The sequence below is a fragment of the Mirounga angustirostris genome, unplaced genomic scaffold, assembly GCF_029215605.1.
Source record: "Mirounga angustirostris isolate CCGP_5_RB_7025 unplaced genomic scaffold, mMirAng1.0.hap1 SCAF_5, whole genome shotgun sequence".
Lineage (NCBI taxonomy): Eukaryota > Metazoa > Chordata > Mammalia > Carnivora > Phocidae > Mirounga > Mirounga angustirostris.
In genome coordinates this window covers 84,794,899-84,811,951 of record NW_026991713.1, presented here as the reverse complement: position 1 = coordinate 84,811,951, position 17,053 = coordinate 84,794,899, and the positions used below count along the sequence as shown (strand labels likewise).

Here is a 17,053-nt window from a genome sequence, read left to right as displayed (position 1 = left end):
TTTTCCTAGACATGAATGCATTTTTACTAGTATAATTTAAATTTTCATGTAGTTTGGCTTTCCTTTTTATCCTTATGCCTTTTTTTCCCTGTGTTGTCTATCTACCACTCTAGTCTTCAAGCAAGGTTTAGGTAACTTCCTCTTCTTTTGTAGTGTCCCTCAGCATTATTAGAGAATTCCAAGCAAGTAGATATTTATTATACACCTTTAGTTACTAGTTGGAGGGTGATATCTTCTATGGCTGCTTGTGGGATGAGAATGTTTTAAATTATAAGCCTCTCAGGGAGTCCATTCCTATTTATTAGTTATATGTGCTTAAGAAAAGGTAATTCTTGGGACACCTGGGTGGCTCAGTCGGTTAAGCGTCTGCCTTTGGCTCAGGTCATGGTCTCAGGGTCCTGGGATCCAGCCCCACATCGGGCTCCCTGCTCAGCAGGACGCCTGCTTCTCCCTCTCCCACTCCCCCTGCTTGTGTTCCCTCTCTCGCTGTGTCTCTCTCTGTCAAATAAATAAATAAGATCTTTAAAAAAAAGAAAAAGTAATTCTTATTCTAAATGCAGAAAGTAACTGACTTACCTCTTAGGAATTTTAGTATATTTGGATTGTTTTTTAAGATTTTATTTATTTATTTGAGAGAGGGAGTGAGAGAGAGAGAGCACAAGCAGGGAGGGAGGGAGAAGCAGGGAGCCCGACGTGGGGCTCGATCCCAGGATCCTGAGATCATAACTTGAGCTGAAGGCAGGTGCTCAACTGACTGAGCCACCCAGGTGCCCCTACTTGGATTTTTTTAAATAATTAAATTTCTGTGCAAAGAAATGTGATAAAAGCTAACTCTAAGCCCCTCATTTGCAAGAGTTTAGAATAAAGTTTCAAGGAAATGAACTTCATCTTACAAAAAAAGGAAATTTCAACCAAGGAAAGTAATCAATAGTCAATGTAATTACAATATGGAATTCTTGATAACCAGCAGTCACGAGATTGTTTCTGTGTTCCGTGAAAAAAGAGGATCCTGAAGGCTCTGCCTATTCTTGTGTATTTTTTATGATTTTTTTTTTTAATTTAAAAGTTGAATCTTTCAGTCTTTGCCTTATTTGCCTAGGCGGTGCTCTATAATGATCGTTCAGTTTTGGAGAATCATCACGCAGCTGCTGCATGGAATCTTTTCATGTCCCGGCCAGAGTACAACTTCTTAGTTAACCTTGACCATGTGGAATTTAAGCATTTTCGTTTCCTTGTCATTGAAGCAATTTTGGCCACTGACCTGAAGAAACACTTTGATTTCGTAGCCAAATTTAATGCCAAGGTAACTAGATTTGTACCAGTCTTCATTTTATGACCATATTGAAAGATGTCATGGAATCAAAGTGTGGAACAAAACTTACTGCTCTCACCTCTAATACGTCAACTGTGAAAATGAAATGCAGTAAAATGTTTAACCAGAAGCAGATATATGGCATTGCTCCCAGTCTAGAAATCTGAGAAGTTGAGGTGCTGTCTACCTATATATTATTCTTTGTGCTGCAAAGAAAGAAAATTCTCACTGTCATTGGGTTTTTTTGTTTGATTTAATTTGCTCTCATCTCTGTGGTATACTAACATAAGTTGTCTGGAAGTAGAAAAGTTCAAAACCCTGAAACAAAATTTCATACATCAAACATAAATACCCAAATGTTAACTTAAGAAAATTTCTTATCATTTGTAGTTATATTTATTTACTGGTCAGTGGTAATATATGCTAATTTTAAATAGCATTTATTTTCAGTTCCATAATTAATAATTTATCATTTAAAATTTTATTTTTCTGATGAACTATTTTACTATTATGCAAGCCAGTAGCATTTTAAATAACTAAGAAGTTCCTCATTTCTTGGTATTCTACCCGTTAAGAAGATAATAAATATTTTGTTGTTTATTCTGTCCAACTCTTGCTTTAATTGAAGCAAACCACACTTTACCTTTACCCCTCAAACAGGTGAATGATGATGTTGGAATAGATTGGACCAATGAAAATGATCGCCTACTGGTTTGCCAAATGTGTATAAAGTTGGCTGATATCAATGGGCCAGCTAAGTGTAAAGAGCTCCATCTTCAGTGGACAGAGGGTATTGTCAATGAATTTTATGAACAGGTAACTAACTTAACTGTTTATCTTAATTCATACTTGGGCTGCTCATAAATTCACAAAAGCTTGCAAAAGCTGTAAAAGTGTGATCAGTCTCTTTTATATTCAACTAACATCAGAAAAAAAAACTAAAAACTCTAAGATAAAATTATTTGCAAGTATTGCAGAGGGTGGAGGTGGGGGCAGGCAGGAGAAGATGTTGAAATAATGACCTACTGAGACATTAGCAAGACCATTGACATATTGTGTCTTTTTAAAAAAAATAAATTTATTATAATAGAAGCTCATTTACATTTATATGGATGAATGTACATCAGATTAAGTTCATTTACTTTTAATAGTCAATAACAGCATATGAAAAAGCTTTATAAATAGACATTTTATTTGACATGATAATGTGAGAGTAAACACACTACTGAAAAATCTACCACAAAAACATAAGCATAAGGTGATCTTCCCTACATTACCCTCCAGTGGTCAGATTATATGTGAAACTTTGAGTACTGTGAACTACTCTCTTAAGAGGATTCTGGAGGTAGTGGAGCATGGGTAAAGGATAGGAATCAGTGGCATAAAACGACATGATGAGGGTTGCTGGAGGGGTGGTGGGTGGGGGGATAGGATAACTGGGTAATGGTCATTAAGAAGGGCACTTGATGTAATGAGCAGTGGGTGTTATATGCAACTGATAAATTACTAAATTCTACCCCTGAAACTAATAATACAGTATATGTTAACTAAACTGAATTTAAATAAAAAATTTTAAAAAAAAGAAGTGAAGATAATTTCCCTAGGCGGGGGGGTGGGGGGAAGGTGTGTGGGGGGGGAATGGAGTTGATATAGTAACTGTCTTCAGATACTTTAAAGACTGACATACAAATTTAGGATTAAGTGTATCATGTTGGGGAGATTAAAGAAAATTATCACTTAACACAGGGTCTGATTTATAAGAAACAGTAGATTTCTCCTATAGAAGTCTATAGAAGTCTTTCAGTCTATAGAAGTTATAGGGAGATTGATTTCAAGACAATGTGAGAAAGAAATATGTATTAAAAAGGTATCCAGAAATAAAATGAGGCACCTTTTTAAGTAATAAATAGCTATCACTGGACATAATTGAAGAGGGATTAGAAAGAACTTTTGTGGGTTTTATAGACAGGACTCATACATAGGATAAAAGGTTTGTACTTTCTAGAAAATAATGTATTGCCTTTTCTAGAAATGAGATTAATTCATAATCAATCTCCAAATATTGAAATACAGAAAGAATAGGGGCACCTGGGTGACTTAGTTGGTTAAGTGGCTGCCTTCGGCTCAGGTCATGATCCCAGGGTCCTGGGATCCAGTCCATGTTGGGCTCCCTGCTCAGTGGGGAGCCTACTTCTCCCTCTCCCCCTGCCCCTCCCCCCACTCATTCTCTCTCTCTCAAATAAATAAGTAAAAATCTTAAAAAAATAAAAGAAATAAAATAAAGAAATAAAAAAAAGGAAAATGATAACTCGGTTATGATGATTCTACTACATAGACATAACCATTGTTGATATTTCAGTATATTTCCTTCGTTAATTTTGCTAGGTGACTACTGGTTGACAGTCTATTTTTTTTCCAGAAAGATTTGAAGTAGTTTAAAATAAAAACACTTATACAGTAGTACTATTAAACATGTTGACAAGCAATATCAGAAATCATATAATCACAGAAGATATAATTCAACCAAAAGCTGGGATAAGGTAGCACCTTTAACTGAGCAATAAATTATTCTAAACTTTACTGGCAGCCAAGGCAAAAGGAAGAAAGCATGATAGATTATGTATTTGTTTCATAATTATTCCCAGGATTGCATTTTGAAGTACATTTATACTCTAATAGAACAAGGACTGACATAATAAGAAATACTATCTATTAAGACATTAGACCATTTCTTCTATTGCCCTTTGATCAAAGCCAAAAACTCAAGATCACCAAAGTGATAAATGGCAACAAATCATTTCGACAGGAATCGTTTAGCAATTTGGGTAGAATCTTTTAGCAGTCAAGTAAAAGAGGGAGTTCACACATGAATATCTGGGTTCTTACATAATTGCAGATTTTAGGTGCCAAGTGAATGTTAACTTTACTAGTATTTTTAACTTTCCATGTCATTTATCTTTCTGGTCGACTCTTCATGCTAAATTCCTATTTCTAGGGTGATGAAGAGGCCAGCCTTGGGTTACCAATAAGCCCCTTCATGGACCGTTCTGCTCCTCAGCTGGCCAATCTTCAGGAATCCTTCATCTCTCACATTGTGGGTCCTCTGTGCAACTCCTATGATTCAGCAGGACTAATGCCAGGGAAATGGGTGGAAGGTAGTGATGAGTCAGGAGATACTGATGACGCAGAAGAAGAAGAGGAGGAGGAAGCACCAAATGAAGAGGAAACCTGTGAAAATAATGAATCTCCAAGTAAGTTTTATAAAACCTATTTCTACTGTATTTTTCCTAAGATTTTTTTAACATAGGTCAGATAAATTTTATGCTTCTCATGAATTGCATAGTTTGTGTCTAGATACCATCATCATCTGATTGTGTATAACCTCCCTTCCCTAATATCATAACCCTAGAAGTTACAGATAATGGAATCTATTATAATACCACATTCATACAAAGATACAGCCCCTGTTAAGAAGTAAAGAGAAATTAAGCAGTTGAAACTTGTTCTTCAGGGTATCTTAATGATTTAGAGATGAAAGGAATTTCAGATACCATCTAGAGCAACCATAGACTTTTGTTGGCTTAGTTGGAGGAAGGCCATGTGAAGCGGTAAGAGGTAATTATCACCCATTCATGTAACAAATATTTATTAAGCATCTACTTTGTGCCAGGCATTCTTCCAAGTACTGAAGATAGAGCCATGAACAAATCAGACAAAATATAAATAAATCCTTGCCTATTTAGACTTTTTTTCCAGTAGACACTAAGCAAGACAAATCAGTAGGTCTCTAACATGTGAGATACTGATAAATGCTAGAGTTTAAAAAAAAAAAAAGGAAGAGGGATATGAAATATTGCAGAGAGGTTAAAATTTTAGATAAGGTAGCCACAGATGGTCTAAATAAAAAAGATTAAAAAAAAAAAAAGAGTGAAAGAAGTGGGGGAATGATCCATGGAAGTATAGATGGAAAAAGCGTGCCAAGGAGAGAGAAAAGCAAACCATATAAATGTCCTGAGGTGGGCATTGGCTGGGTGTTCAAGAAGCATGGGGAGGGCTGGAGTGGCCAAGACAGAGGAAAGGGGGTGATGGAGCAGCAGGAGAGAGGCGGTGGGGAGCCAGATGATATAGGGTTTGAAGGTGGGGCTCTGAGTAAGGTGGGAAGCCATCAGTGATTTTGCGCAGAAGAGTTAGCTGATTGAGCTTATATTTTAGATAGGTTGCCTCAGTTGCTGTATTGAGAATACTCTTGAGTGTGGGGTAGAGTGAGGGTAATAAGTTAAGAGGCTGTTGAAATTACCCAAGTGAGAAAGGATTGTGGCTTTGAACCAGACAGAGTAGTCACATTAAGGACGATGAAAAGTGTTTCCATCTGGTCATTGATTTGGAGTACATCATGTAGCCAAACTAATCCATTTGAACTAACCTGACTATAAAAAGAGATTATTTTTCTTCTCGTCTTGAAATATTCTCTGCTATTTCTCCTGTCACAGGGAGGAGACCCAAACAGCGTAATTAGTAAAACCCATAACCCTTACAGTGCTATTGCACAAATACTATTCTTGTGTTCACGAAAACATAGTATGTGGTTTACATCTGCCTTCAGAAAGAAAGTACAGTCGTAATTGTTTTCAAAGTGCTTACCCGAAATATTACCCCAAAGAGAGACGTTCTGATCATCTGTTCCTGTTTTTTAGCACAGTCAGGAAAATTCATGACTCATTTCATCTCAGCCATCCAGTAAATACAGTCTAATGTGGGTATTGGCCCATTTTTGCCCTCATATAAGTACTCTGTTGTAAGCTTACAAAACAGAGATAGGGAGATCTTTATTAAGTATAAACTGATGAGGGTTTTGCAAATTTGGTTCTAGGCCAAATTTTTGCCTAAGTTCTGTCCTATATATTAACTTGGGTACAGAATGAGGGGAGTGTCAAAAGTTGTTTTCCTTCAATATTCTATTATCAAAGTAACTGTATTTTATATCTCTGGTGCTTATAAAAATGTTCCCATTAGCAATTTGGGGCTGATCCTGAGATTCAGAGATTGGAGCCAAGATTGGGATTCATGGCTTATGTTTTCACTTGTTCATTTAATAAATATGTATTGGTTTTCTCCTTTTCTTTCTTTCTTTCTTTCTTTCTTTCTTTCTTTCTTTCTTTCTTTCTTTCTTTCTCTCTCTCTCTCTCTCTTTCTCTCTTTCTCTCTTTCTCTCTTTCCCTCCCTCCCTTCCTCCCTTTCTTCCTTTCTTTCTTTCTTTCCTTCTTTCCTTCTTTCTTTCTTTCTTTCTTTCTTTCTTTCTTTCTTTCTTTCTTTCTTTCCTCTCTCTCTCTCTCTCTCTCTCTCTCTCTTTCTTTCTTTTGTTTTCATTTCAAAGAGTCGGTAGTTTGCTGTCTAAGGACAGGACAGTTGTTGTTTCCACTGAGTGACATTGGAAAGTGTTGTAGGCTTAGCCTCTTGGAAGAGCTTTGTTCCCATGGGCCCTTACTGATTGCTATTTGAACTCAAACACACTGAAAAAAAACACACATAATACAGGCATCAAGAATCGAAGAACACAGGGCAGGAGATTTAACAGGCTCAACTTGTCAACGTTGGCTTTAGCAGCAAGCGCAACAACCAGATATTCAATTACTTTTCATTCTGTAGGGTTAAGTTGCCATACTGACTTCCAGATTCAGATACGTTGCTCTCCAAACCTAGCTCTCCAAACTCTACTGCTGTAGAATCCTAGTAATTTTAATTTCATAATCATATTGACTGAGATGGTTAACTTGATTTAGCCTCAAACTTAGATTTCAGAAAAAATTTAGATTAAACATGCACTGATAATTTCAGCAATTTGTGAAACTTGGAGCTCTCCCAGGAAACACAGAATTAAATGTTTCAATATGGTATCCTAGGGAAAGAAGGCTTTTTCCCAACCTCATAATTAAATCTGAAAGATTCCTACAGCGAACTAAGAGGTTTCTAATGAAGTACTAAGCTGCATTTAGAATTTGAGCAATGAAAGGCTCTTTGTTCTCATTTCAAAAGGTTCCAGTGCTGAACAATTTGGCTCCCAATACAGGCATGTTTTAGACCACCTGCAGACTCTAATCTACGCAAATTTATTTGGTACAAACTTTCTTCTACGTCACCTTATTCAGTTTAATTCCAGAGAGATTTATTGCTAACATTTAACAGCATTAATAAGAGAACAGCTGTTCTCATGGGGGCTGCCCTGAAAGGAAAAAGAGAAAAATTGAGCTTTTGTTACCTCTTCCTTATGAATACACTGCCATGAATGTGTATGACATTCAGATGGAGTAATCACCTTGAGTAGTAGCATTTCTTCTATCACCATGATTCAAATCTATCCTTTAGCCAGTGCTCATGTGGAACTCTCTTGATTCAAAGTATAGGTTAAAACGTATATTAACATTTAGGTGCACCTGGGTGACTCAGTCGTTAAGCGTCTGCCTTCAGCTTAGGTCATGATCCCAGGGTCCTGGGATCAAGCCCTGCATCAGGCTCCCTGCTCCGCGGGAAGCCTGTTTCTCCCTCTCCCACTCCCCCTGCTTGTGTTCCCTCTCTTGCTGTGTCTCTTTCTGTCAAATAAATAAATAAAATCTTTAAAAAAAAAAAGTATATTAACATTTAAAAATTTCTCAACAGAAACTGATTTGTACTAACTACAATAAAAACAAAGTAGAAATAGGCAAGTAGATGGCTTTGGTAGAAGAAGAATTTTATAAATGTGCTTTTAAAAACCTAATGTAGGGGCATCTGGGTGGCTCGGTTGAGCGTCTGACTCTTGATTTTAGCGCAGGTAATGATCTCAGGGTCATGGGATCGAGTCCTGATTCTCTCTCTCCCTCTGCCCCTCCTTCCCTCTCTCTAATAAAAAAAATCTAATGTAGTAGTAATATATCTTACTGATTTTTATAGAAATAATTCAGATTTCTTTAAATTGTGTGTGTGTGTGTGTGTGTGTGTCCTTATTAAGAAACTTTCAAATGAAGAAATTGATGTCATGCTCCAGGACTCCATCACCTTCTGTCTGTATACATGCCTCTCACTCTGCCTGGGATCCTGCCCACAACTTCTTCACCCAGTGTGTTTAATTCTCAAGACTTACATCTCACCTCAGGTGTGCTATCCCTTGAAAAAAATCTTACCCATTCCCTTGCAGATCGAGTCATGTGTGTTGCCATGGTTTGATGTCTCAGAAAGAAATTGCACTGCACACTTATTAAAAATGTCAAAAAAGACTTTATTCAAGATTATTGCAATAGGAAGAGATATTAAACTCAACTCTATTGAAACTAAGGCAGGAGAATTTTTAAGCACTAGCCTGAGCTATTGAAAAAGTACTATAGGACCTTAGAGGGAAGTTGGTCAATGTGATTGAGCCATCTGTTTGCTAATTGGTACTTGTTGAAGTTGGGCACTTACCCTCCCATGGAGACTGGAAGTTAGGGACCCTGTTTTTCTTAATGATTTAATTTCAAAAGAATCACACCCAGGTACTTGAGAAAGATGTTCCTGGGTTATAAAACTGGCTAGAAGCTGGGAGAAGATTTATCTGTATTACAAAGGAGCGGAGAAGGTATTTGCACTTTCAACTCTTATAAAGTAAATGCTATAAGGAAAGGGAAGTCAGAGAACTATAATCTGGAAGAAACCAGTCTAAAGTTTAGTCAAGGTGAGGGGAACATTTATACCATCTTGATCACATGCGTACATTGTCATAAAACACAAATACAGCATGTGTATTTCGTTTTTTGTCTTCTTTGCTCTCTTCCCTATAAACTGCAAGCTCCCTTAAGGCAAGCTCTTGGACTAATCAGTCTTCCTGTCTGTAGCATCCAGAAAATTGCTTGTCAATTAATAGGTGGTCAATATAAGTTTGATTGATGGGTTTATCTCATAAATAAAATAATACAGTAAATTGTTTTTTAAATTTTTGCTTATGACTCTGCCTGTATCCATTCCCTCTGGCATTTATTCAACTTAATGATTTCGTTATGTGTCTGTATGGTTCAAAAGTAATTCAGGATAATTGAATTTAATGTCCTTTTATTTGATCTGTATTTTTAAATCGATCTTATCCTGTAAAATGCAAGAAATTTTTGTAGTATATTATAATAAAACTGTGGAAGGAATCACTAGTACTTCCATAAAAATTTTGGTGGATGTCTTCCAAGAGATCTAGTTCCTTTGGCACCCCTTATAGCAAACAGATTTTTTTTCTCATTGTTACTATTTTTTCTTCTTTTTTTTCTTCCTCCCCCTCCCCCAGATTATACATTGTGAATCATTGCTACTTCATTAAGTAAACCCAAATATCCCTGCTGACCATCCTGGTAATCTGTACTATTAACTCTTAATGTAGTCTCAATTAGATCAGAATATCCTGTGGACCACTTTTCCATATCATTGTCATTTTTATGACATATCAACACTTCACCATTTACTTGCAACTGTGGAGCAGAGACTAGGGAGAACATGATTCATCTAGTAAACTCTTACTGAATACTTACTGAAGTCTGGAGCTTTGTGAATATACATACAAAAGGAGGAACAGGTTTCTGTCCATAGGGAAGTTTACAGTCTAAGAGGGGATCTTAGCCTATTTTCTAAATTCTTGGCCTAAGTCTAAAATGGTCACTCAGATAAAGGTACTAAGAGTTATATTCTGGCCATGAACAGACCCTTTTCTAAGCTCAAGATGAGCTGCCTACTTTACCCGTGCCCTTGAAGGTCTCCCAGATATTTCATGTTCAGCGTCCCCCTCAAATCTCCTCACCTAACGTTGCCTTTCTCAGTACATCTTAATACCAGCTACTCAACACCTCAGGCCAGACAGCTCAGGGTTTTTGTTTTGTTTTGTTTTGTTTTTTATTAGTTTCAGAGGTAGAATTTAGTGATTCATTAGTTGCATATAACACAAAGTGCTCATTACGTCAAGTGCCCTCCTTAATGCCCATCACGCAGTTACCCCATCCCCCCACCCACCTGCCATCCAGCAACCCTCAGTTTGTTTCCTAGAGTCCAACATCTCTTATGGTTTACCTCTGTCTCAATTTTCATCTTATTTTTTTTCCCTCCCTTCCCCTATGTTCATCTGTTTTGTTTCTTAAATTCCACATATGAGTGAAATTGTATGGTATTTGTCTTTTTCTGACTGACTTATTTTGCTTAGTGTAATGCCCTCTAGTCCCATCCACGTCATTGCAAATGGTAGGATTTCACTCCTTTTGATGGCTGAGTAATATTCCATTGTACATATACACCACATCTTTATCCATTCATCTGTCATTTGGGACATTTGGGCTCTTTCCATATTTTGGCAGTCGTGGACATTGCTGCTATAAACATTGGGGTGCATGTGCCCCTACAAATCACTATGTTTGTTATCCTTTGGGTAAATACTTAGTAGTGCATTTGCTGGGCCATAGAGTAGCTCTTTTTTTAAACTTGATTCCTCCCTCTTCTTTTTTCCCTACATCTAATCAGTTGCCAAAGTCCTGTTGATTAAACCTCACAAATGTATCTCACATTTATCAAATTCTCTTCATTTCCGTTACCTTCACCCCATCCCAAGCCACCATCATCATGCCATATCCTCTCAGCTGAGTCCTTTTTCTCTCTTCCTGCCACCTTCAAAAGACTCTGTAAGACTCAGTGTGATTGCACCTGCTTTTTCACTGTCTCCCCACTAGAGTAAAAACTCCATGCTGGCAAGCATTATGTCTATCAGTGAATGACCAGAACCTTGGTACGTATTAGGTGCTTAATAAATAGGTAAGGAAGTGGAAGACTAAATAGTGAATTAATGGTATCAATTCAAATTCTTTAACATATCTTCTGTTTCTTCTGTTGAAATTGATTTTATTACACTTCCTCAACCAAGAGATGCAATTCTGTGAAAATTGGCTTCAGTACTTCTATGTTGAAAACATGAACTGTTTGGGTCACCAAGACAATGTAATTTATCTTTACAAGCATATTTGCTGAGCCTCGTTCTGTATAAGGTGTACGTAGGTCTTTACAAGGCTCCCTAAAAGAAGCTGAGTCTAATAGAGGGGCTAATGCCTAGAATATATGAGAACAAGATAAGTGCCCTAAAGGATGCACATTACCAAGGAAGATGTTTTTGTTACAAGTGACAAGACTCCAATCAAGTGAACATATACAAAAGGGAAAATGATTCGTTCAGGTAAACCTAATGTTGTCTAATATCCATGCTTACTTGCACCTGCCCCGTCTCACAGTCCCCTGCCTGACAGCCTGATCTTCAACCTTGCTTTCTTCATGAGACTGGAACTATAGCCAGCTCTATGTTCCCTTCATTCCAGATAAACAAGCAGAGGAGAAAAGATCCCCAGTCCCCATTCCCTTACTCATTCTCATTCTGTGCCATTGGGAAAAATCCCAGGGAAGGACTCTAGCTGACCTGATTTGGGTCACATATATACCCTTTGACCATTCACTGCAACACAGCTGTGTTGTCAGAAGGGTGGGGGGAGTAGAGTTTGACAACCTTTTCTAGAACTACATAGTTAAAAAAGGGATGAAAGTTTCCACTCAATGATTTTGGCTATACGGTGATCAGAAAAAGAGGTAATGATAATGAGAAAGGAAAAAAAATGAAAGCAATCTGTACTCTGAGAAGTATATATGGAGTGAAATGAGAGTTTAGAAGAGAGGGAGAGGGAGAGATTGTTTCTTAGAGGAGGAATTCAGTGAACCCGGACTGGGTCTTAAAATAAATGGGTGTGAACTTTCAGTGACTGAGAAGAGCATTTGAGAAAGAGGGCAGTACCAGCTTGAAAGCAGAAGAGTTCACAGTATATACAGGAGAGAGAACAGTGAAGTAGAGACAGAAGCCAGGCTGTAGAAGAAGGAAGACTGCAAACGTGGGTTTGTGCCTCTTGTGGGAGAACTTTGAGAGGAGTTTGACATTAATTTTTTAGTCCGCATGAAGCAGAACAATAACACTGAAACCAACTTTAAAGAAATCAATCTTGTAGACTTGTGGGAGTTGAATTAGTTGACAAAGTGAAGAAAGACATAACAAGAGGTTCTTCCAGTGGTCTAGGTGAACAGTCTTGAGGATCTGAGTGTATTGAGAATAATACCAAGAAGCAAGCAAAACTTTGTATTGGGCATTACTGAACATTGAATCCTGTTCACAGTATGTCTTCATGATTTATGACTGATTGTTGCGGTCTTCCTCTTATTTCCCCACTCTCACAAACGTCATTGTGATAAACAAATCCAATGCTATATGTATCCATTTGGTACCTAGCTCCTATTAATAATGTGAAAAGAAATAACTGAGCACACAAATAAGTGATTTGGTGTTTTCTCAGGAAAGAAAACTTTCAAAAGGAGGAAAATCTACTGCCAAATAACTCAGCACCTCCTGCAGAACCACAAGATGTGGAAGAAAGTCATTGAAGAGGAACAGCGGTTGGCGGGCCTAGAGAATCTGTCCCTGGACCCGTCCCCCCAGCAGCATTCCTCAGATCAGATCCAGGCCATCAGGGAAGAGGAGGAAGAGAAAGGGAAGCCCAGAGGAGAGGAGATCCCAACCGCCGAGCAAAACCAGTGACAGTTGGATACAATGAGCTGTGTTTCCAAACAGAGTGACTTGTCACAGACTTTTTCAAGCCAGCACAACACTTAGACACAACACTGTAGAAATACGAGAAGATGGGCAAACAGCTATTGCATTTTGGGATTCTTCGCATTTTATGTGTTTATTTTTACAGTGAGGTACATTGTTAAAAACTCTTGCTCAGAGAAGCTTTCACATTTGCAACACCAGCTTCTAAGGATTTTTTTAAAGGAAGAAATATATATGTGTGTGTATATAAGCTCGCACGTAGATACATGTAAAACATATTCACACACATACACGCACATGCACACTGAAAGCCAGGGTTACTGGCTCCACAATTTAGTAACATTCATATTAAGATATATAGTGGTCACTGTGATATAATAAGTTATAAAGGAAAAAATAAAGGAAAACAAATCACAAAGGCAATGGTGCGGCTTAGCAGGGAAACAGTGCAGTGAATGTAGGTTACCAACTAAGGAGCTTTTGCTCTTAGTCCTGACGGATGAAAGTTCCAGAGCATTATTTGAATTCTTATACATCCTGCCAACATTGTGTGTGTTGTGTGTGTGTGTGTGTGAATGTGTGTGTGAGAGAGAGGAGTGAAAGAGTGCTTGTGTGTATGTATGTGTGTATGCAGAGATTTTTATGGTTTTAGTAGTTCATAGAATAGCTGCAGCAGATGACGCAGCACATCTGAACAAACAGAAGGCAGTTCATTCTGGAGTGTCTTTGAGAGGCCGCCGTCCCAAACGCCTTGCTCCATGCAGTTTCAGTACAGATCCCTCCGCAGAGGGAGGGTGTTCACAGGCTGGTGAGAGGGCCACGTGACTGGTACTACTGCTCATGCACCACTTGGAGGCGCTCTATCGCCAGCCTTAAACCTGGGAGACAGGCATTTTCCAATCTACTTGCCTAATGAATGTATAGCAGCTGTTTGTGAGTATGTCACTCACCCAAGATCAAATCACCTTTTTAAGGGGATAGCATTCTTTATACATAAACGCCTAAGAAGGAGCTGGAGGCAGACCTTTTAATTGGGTTAGAATTCTCAAACGTTGACAGAGAAGACCTGGGGAATTGCTCTAACAGTGATACCCTGTGTCTTAGTTTGCTGCAAAATGCGTGGTAGAAAAAGAAGAAAGAAAAAAGACAAAAAAACCCACTGTGGGAGGATATATAGTGAGAGATGAAGGGGGAAAATTTCATCCCGGCGTTTGGTGTTTGTTGACATAGTGAAAGACCGATTCTTGGCAACTGTTGAAGATTGGCTTTGCGTGGCGAAGTTCCCACTGATGGCCCTGTTGTGGTGGTCCACGTGCTGTGGGATGGGGTGGCTTCTATCTGCAGTCTGGTCCGTTGTCTGTTCCTTTTGGCAGGGAAGATTATAGAGGGATTTGGGAGGGACTGGGCCTATTATTGAAAGTCTTTTTTTTTTTTTTAATTTTGTTTATCTACACTTGTTTATGCTGTGAGCCAAACCTCTATTTAAAAAGTTGATACTCACTTTCAATATTTTATTTCATATTATTATATTTGTCATGAATAGTTATCTTGATGTAAATATAAGATTTTTTTGTTTCTGTAGATAGTAAACTCTTTTTTTAAAAAAAAAGGAAAAGGGAAACATTTTTATAAAGTTATATTTTAATCACCATTTTTATACATTGTATCTATCTCCAAGCCCAGTAAGAGAGTGATGATTCATTTGCACGGAGGTCTATGGACAGCCGCTTATCTACCTATCCTAATTTAAATGATAATCTGATACAGTTATTTTATGCCAATTAAATGAGGATGCCACAAAGAAGGTTTTTTCACTGGGAACTTTTCCTAACTTTTGTGTAATTTGGGGGTCCATGTCTCCCAAAGAGAAAGACTTTCTTAACCAATACCGAATTTTTATGTTTGGTGTCCATTTCTTGCCAACACTTTTTGGTCATAATTCCTCTTTCAACACTATGTACGCAACTGCTCATCATTGAAATGATCTTAGCTTCTAAGGAGGCCTTGATGGTGATTTCTAATCTTTATTTCCTCTGACGTCATAGAAAAGAGTGTTTACATTTTAAAGATGCCTTTGTTTCTCATAAATGAATATTCTTCCCTCCCAAAATAATGATTGTACATTAACCCGTGGCATTTTCCAAACAAGGCAAAGATAATATGATCAAAAACAAATACATTTTCAAAGCAAATTTCCCATTAAGTAAGAAAAAATGAAAAGGCTCAAGTAAATGCAGGCTCTACTTAAATAATGAGAATAACTTCATATTTTTTGACTTCACACTATGTCTTCATTATTCAGGATGTACTGAGTTGTTTTCCATTTTCTTAGTGTTGCCTGTGTGTCTCATGTTTGCAAAAATTACTGTGAGTCAGATACATTTATTTCCCCAGTGACTTTAACTGTTCTCCAGCCCTTGCAAATAAGAGAGGAGGAAAAAAAAAAATTGTGCTCATATACCTCTTGCATTTAATTCCTTAACAAAATGAATCTTTTCCCTTTCTCCAAATGCCATACATATCTAAAACACTTGTTAAGTAGAGGAAAAATATGGTTGTGGAGCAAGTGGAATGACAGCCGTTCAGTTGAGAGTCTAGAAGCATACACTGGCAGCTTTGTCAAGGCTGGAAAGCCCCAAATAGGGGCCAGCCTGACTGCCAGAGTAGAGGTCTTAGCAAACTACCTGGTTTCATTTATTTTGTTTTAAAATACATGAAGTAATGGTGGCCAAAGCACTTAGAACCTCTTCATTCCAGAATTGTGTTCATCAGTCCAGGCAGATTGACTATTTTTTCTTCAAAAATAAATTCCCAATCTATTAAAGTGAAAAATCCATTGAAATAAAGGAATGGAGATCAAGTATGAGACTTTCATACACACACATGACATCCCAAAGGATGCCTAGGGACATACAGAGATGTTTTCCGCTGATGATATTCACCCCCGCCTTGGTGACAGCAATATTATTGTGTTCACTTCCAACTCTGGAGCTTACTCCCTGTGGTGCCAGTGTATTTGTTGCCATTTACTACATTTTTATATGAGCCTATGTAATGGTGCCATTAGATAAACTCAGGTCTTTCAAATGAAGGAATTTCTAGCCCATTTAGGAAAAGGGGTAATTGTATAGATAGCCATAAAACCAATGGTAGAAAAATTTGGAACTGGTGACCTTGATGCTAGGGGTCACTTTCTGTTAAGGAAAAGACCAGGTATCCTGTGAGCATCATTGGTGTTCTTTCCAGTGTGCTCATAGAATGTTTTTTCAGTTATCTGTCTAAGCCAACCTTTAGGATATTGTTTCCTTGGTGAAAACACCACTTTAGTTTTTTTCTAAGTGATAAAATTGTATTTTTTGTCATTTGTATAAGACTTAGTTTTGCTCTCAGTGGAAGATGAAGACAGTAGCTCTGGATAGATCTGTATTGGTCTTCATCTGACAAGTGAAGGGATGTCCTCATATTTAAGGAAATACTCATTTTCTAAAAGAATACCCAATTCTGTGTGTTCCATTTTGATGGAATTCCAGAACAAACCCTAACCATTGCAATCCCAGTAAAACTAAAGAAAAGGGATTGTAGGACATGCAGACTGTTCATATTACCTCTATGTATTGTGATTTCCTCATGTCCCCTGCCTCTCTTGTTTTACGATTTCCTGACGTCCCCTGTCACGTGCCCAGAGAACTTTCTTTGAGGGTAAAAGCTGTGCAAAACGCATGAGACTCAGGCCTATTCTTTGTTTAAATGGTGGAAAAATATAAATTATTTTCTAAGTAATAAAGATATGAAAATTATCATCGTAAATAAAGTCTAAAGTTTGAAATGACTGTTTTACAAAAGTGAGCTATTTGTGTGATGAACATCTCCTGAGTAATGAGAAGTGAATAATCAAAAACTCATTTCTCTCCTACTTTGGCAGGTATTTTTTGGTGCTTCTCTGTCAGTATGGGGATCTCCACTCCTTGCCTTTTAAGATATTTCTAAAACAAGAATGAAAACCACAGTAAGGATCTTACTGTCCTCTCTTCCATCCTGACGCTGAGTCCCCACTTGATGGCTTTCTAGCTTATATGCCGCTTTGGAAATAAACTGTCTTTTCAAACTGGCAGAAGGCTCTAGTAAAA

General features: G+C 37.7%; 1 protein-coding gene across 1 annotated transcript in view; it reads left to right on the top strand.

Annotated features, from left to right (window-relative positions):
* PDE3A (phosphodiesterase 3A) overlaps positions 1–16,755 on the top strand; it is a 320,190-nt gene extending 303,435 nt beyond the window's left edge. Inside the window, exons 13-16 of the mRNA XM_045873781.3 lie at positions 1,100–1,303; positions 1,973–2,128; positions 4,308–4,563; positions 12,670–16,755. Coding sequence (XP_045729737.1) covers positions 1,100–1,303; positions 1,973–2,128; positions 4,308–4,563; positions 12,670–12,911 — 858 coding nt within the window. The 3' untranslated portion in view covers positions 12,912–16,755. The remainder of the gene's footprint in view (positions 1–1,099; positions 1,304–1,972; positions 2,129–4,307; positions 4,564–12,669) is intronic.
* The last annotated feature ends 298 nt before the right edge of the window (positions 16,756–17,053 follow it).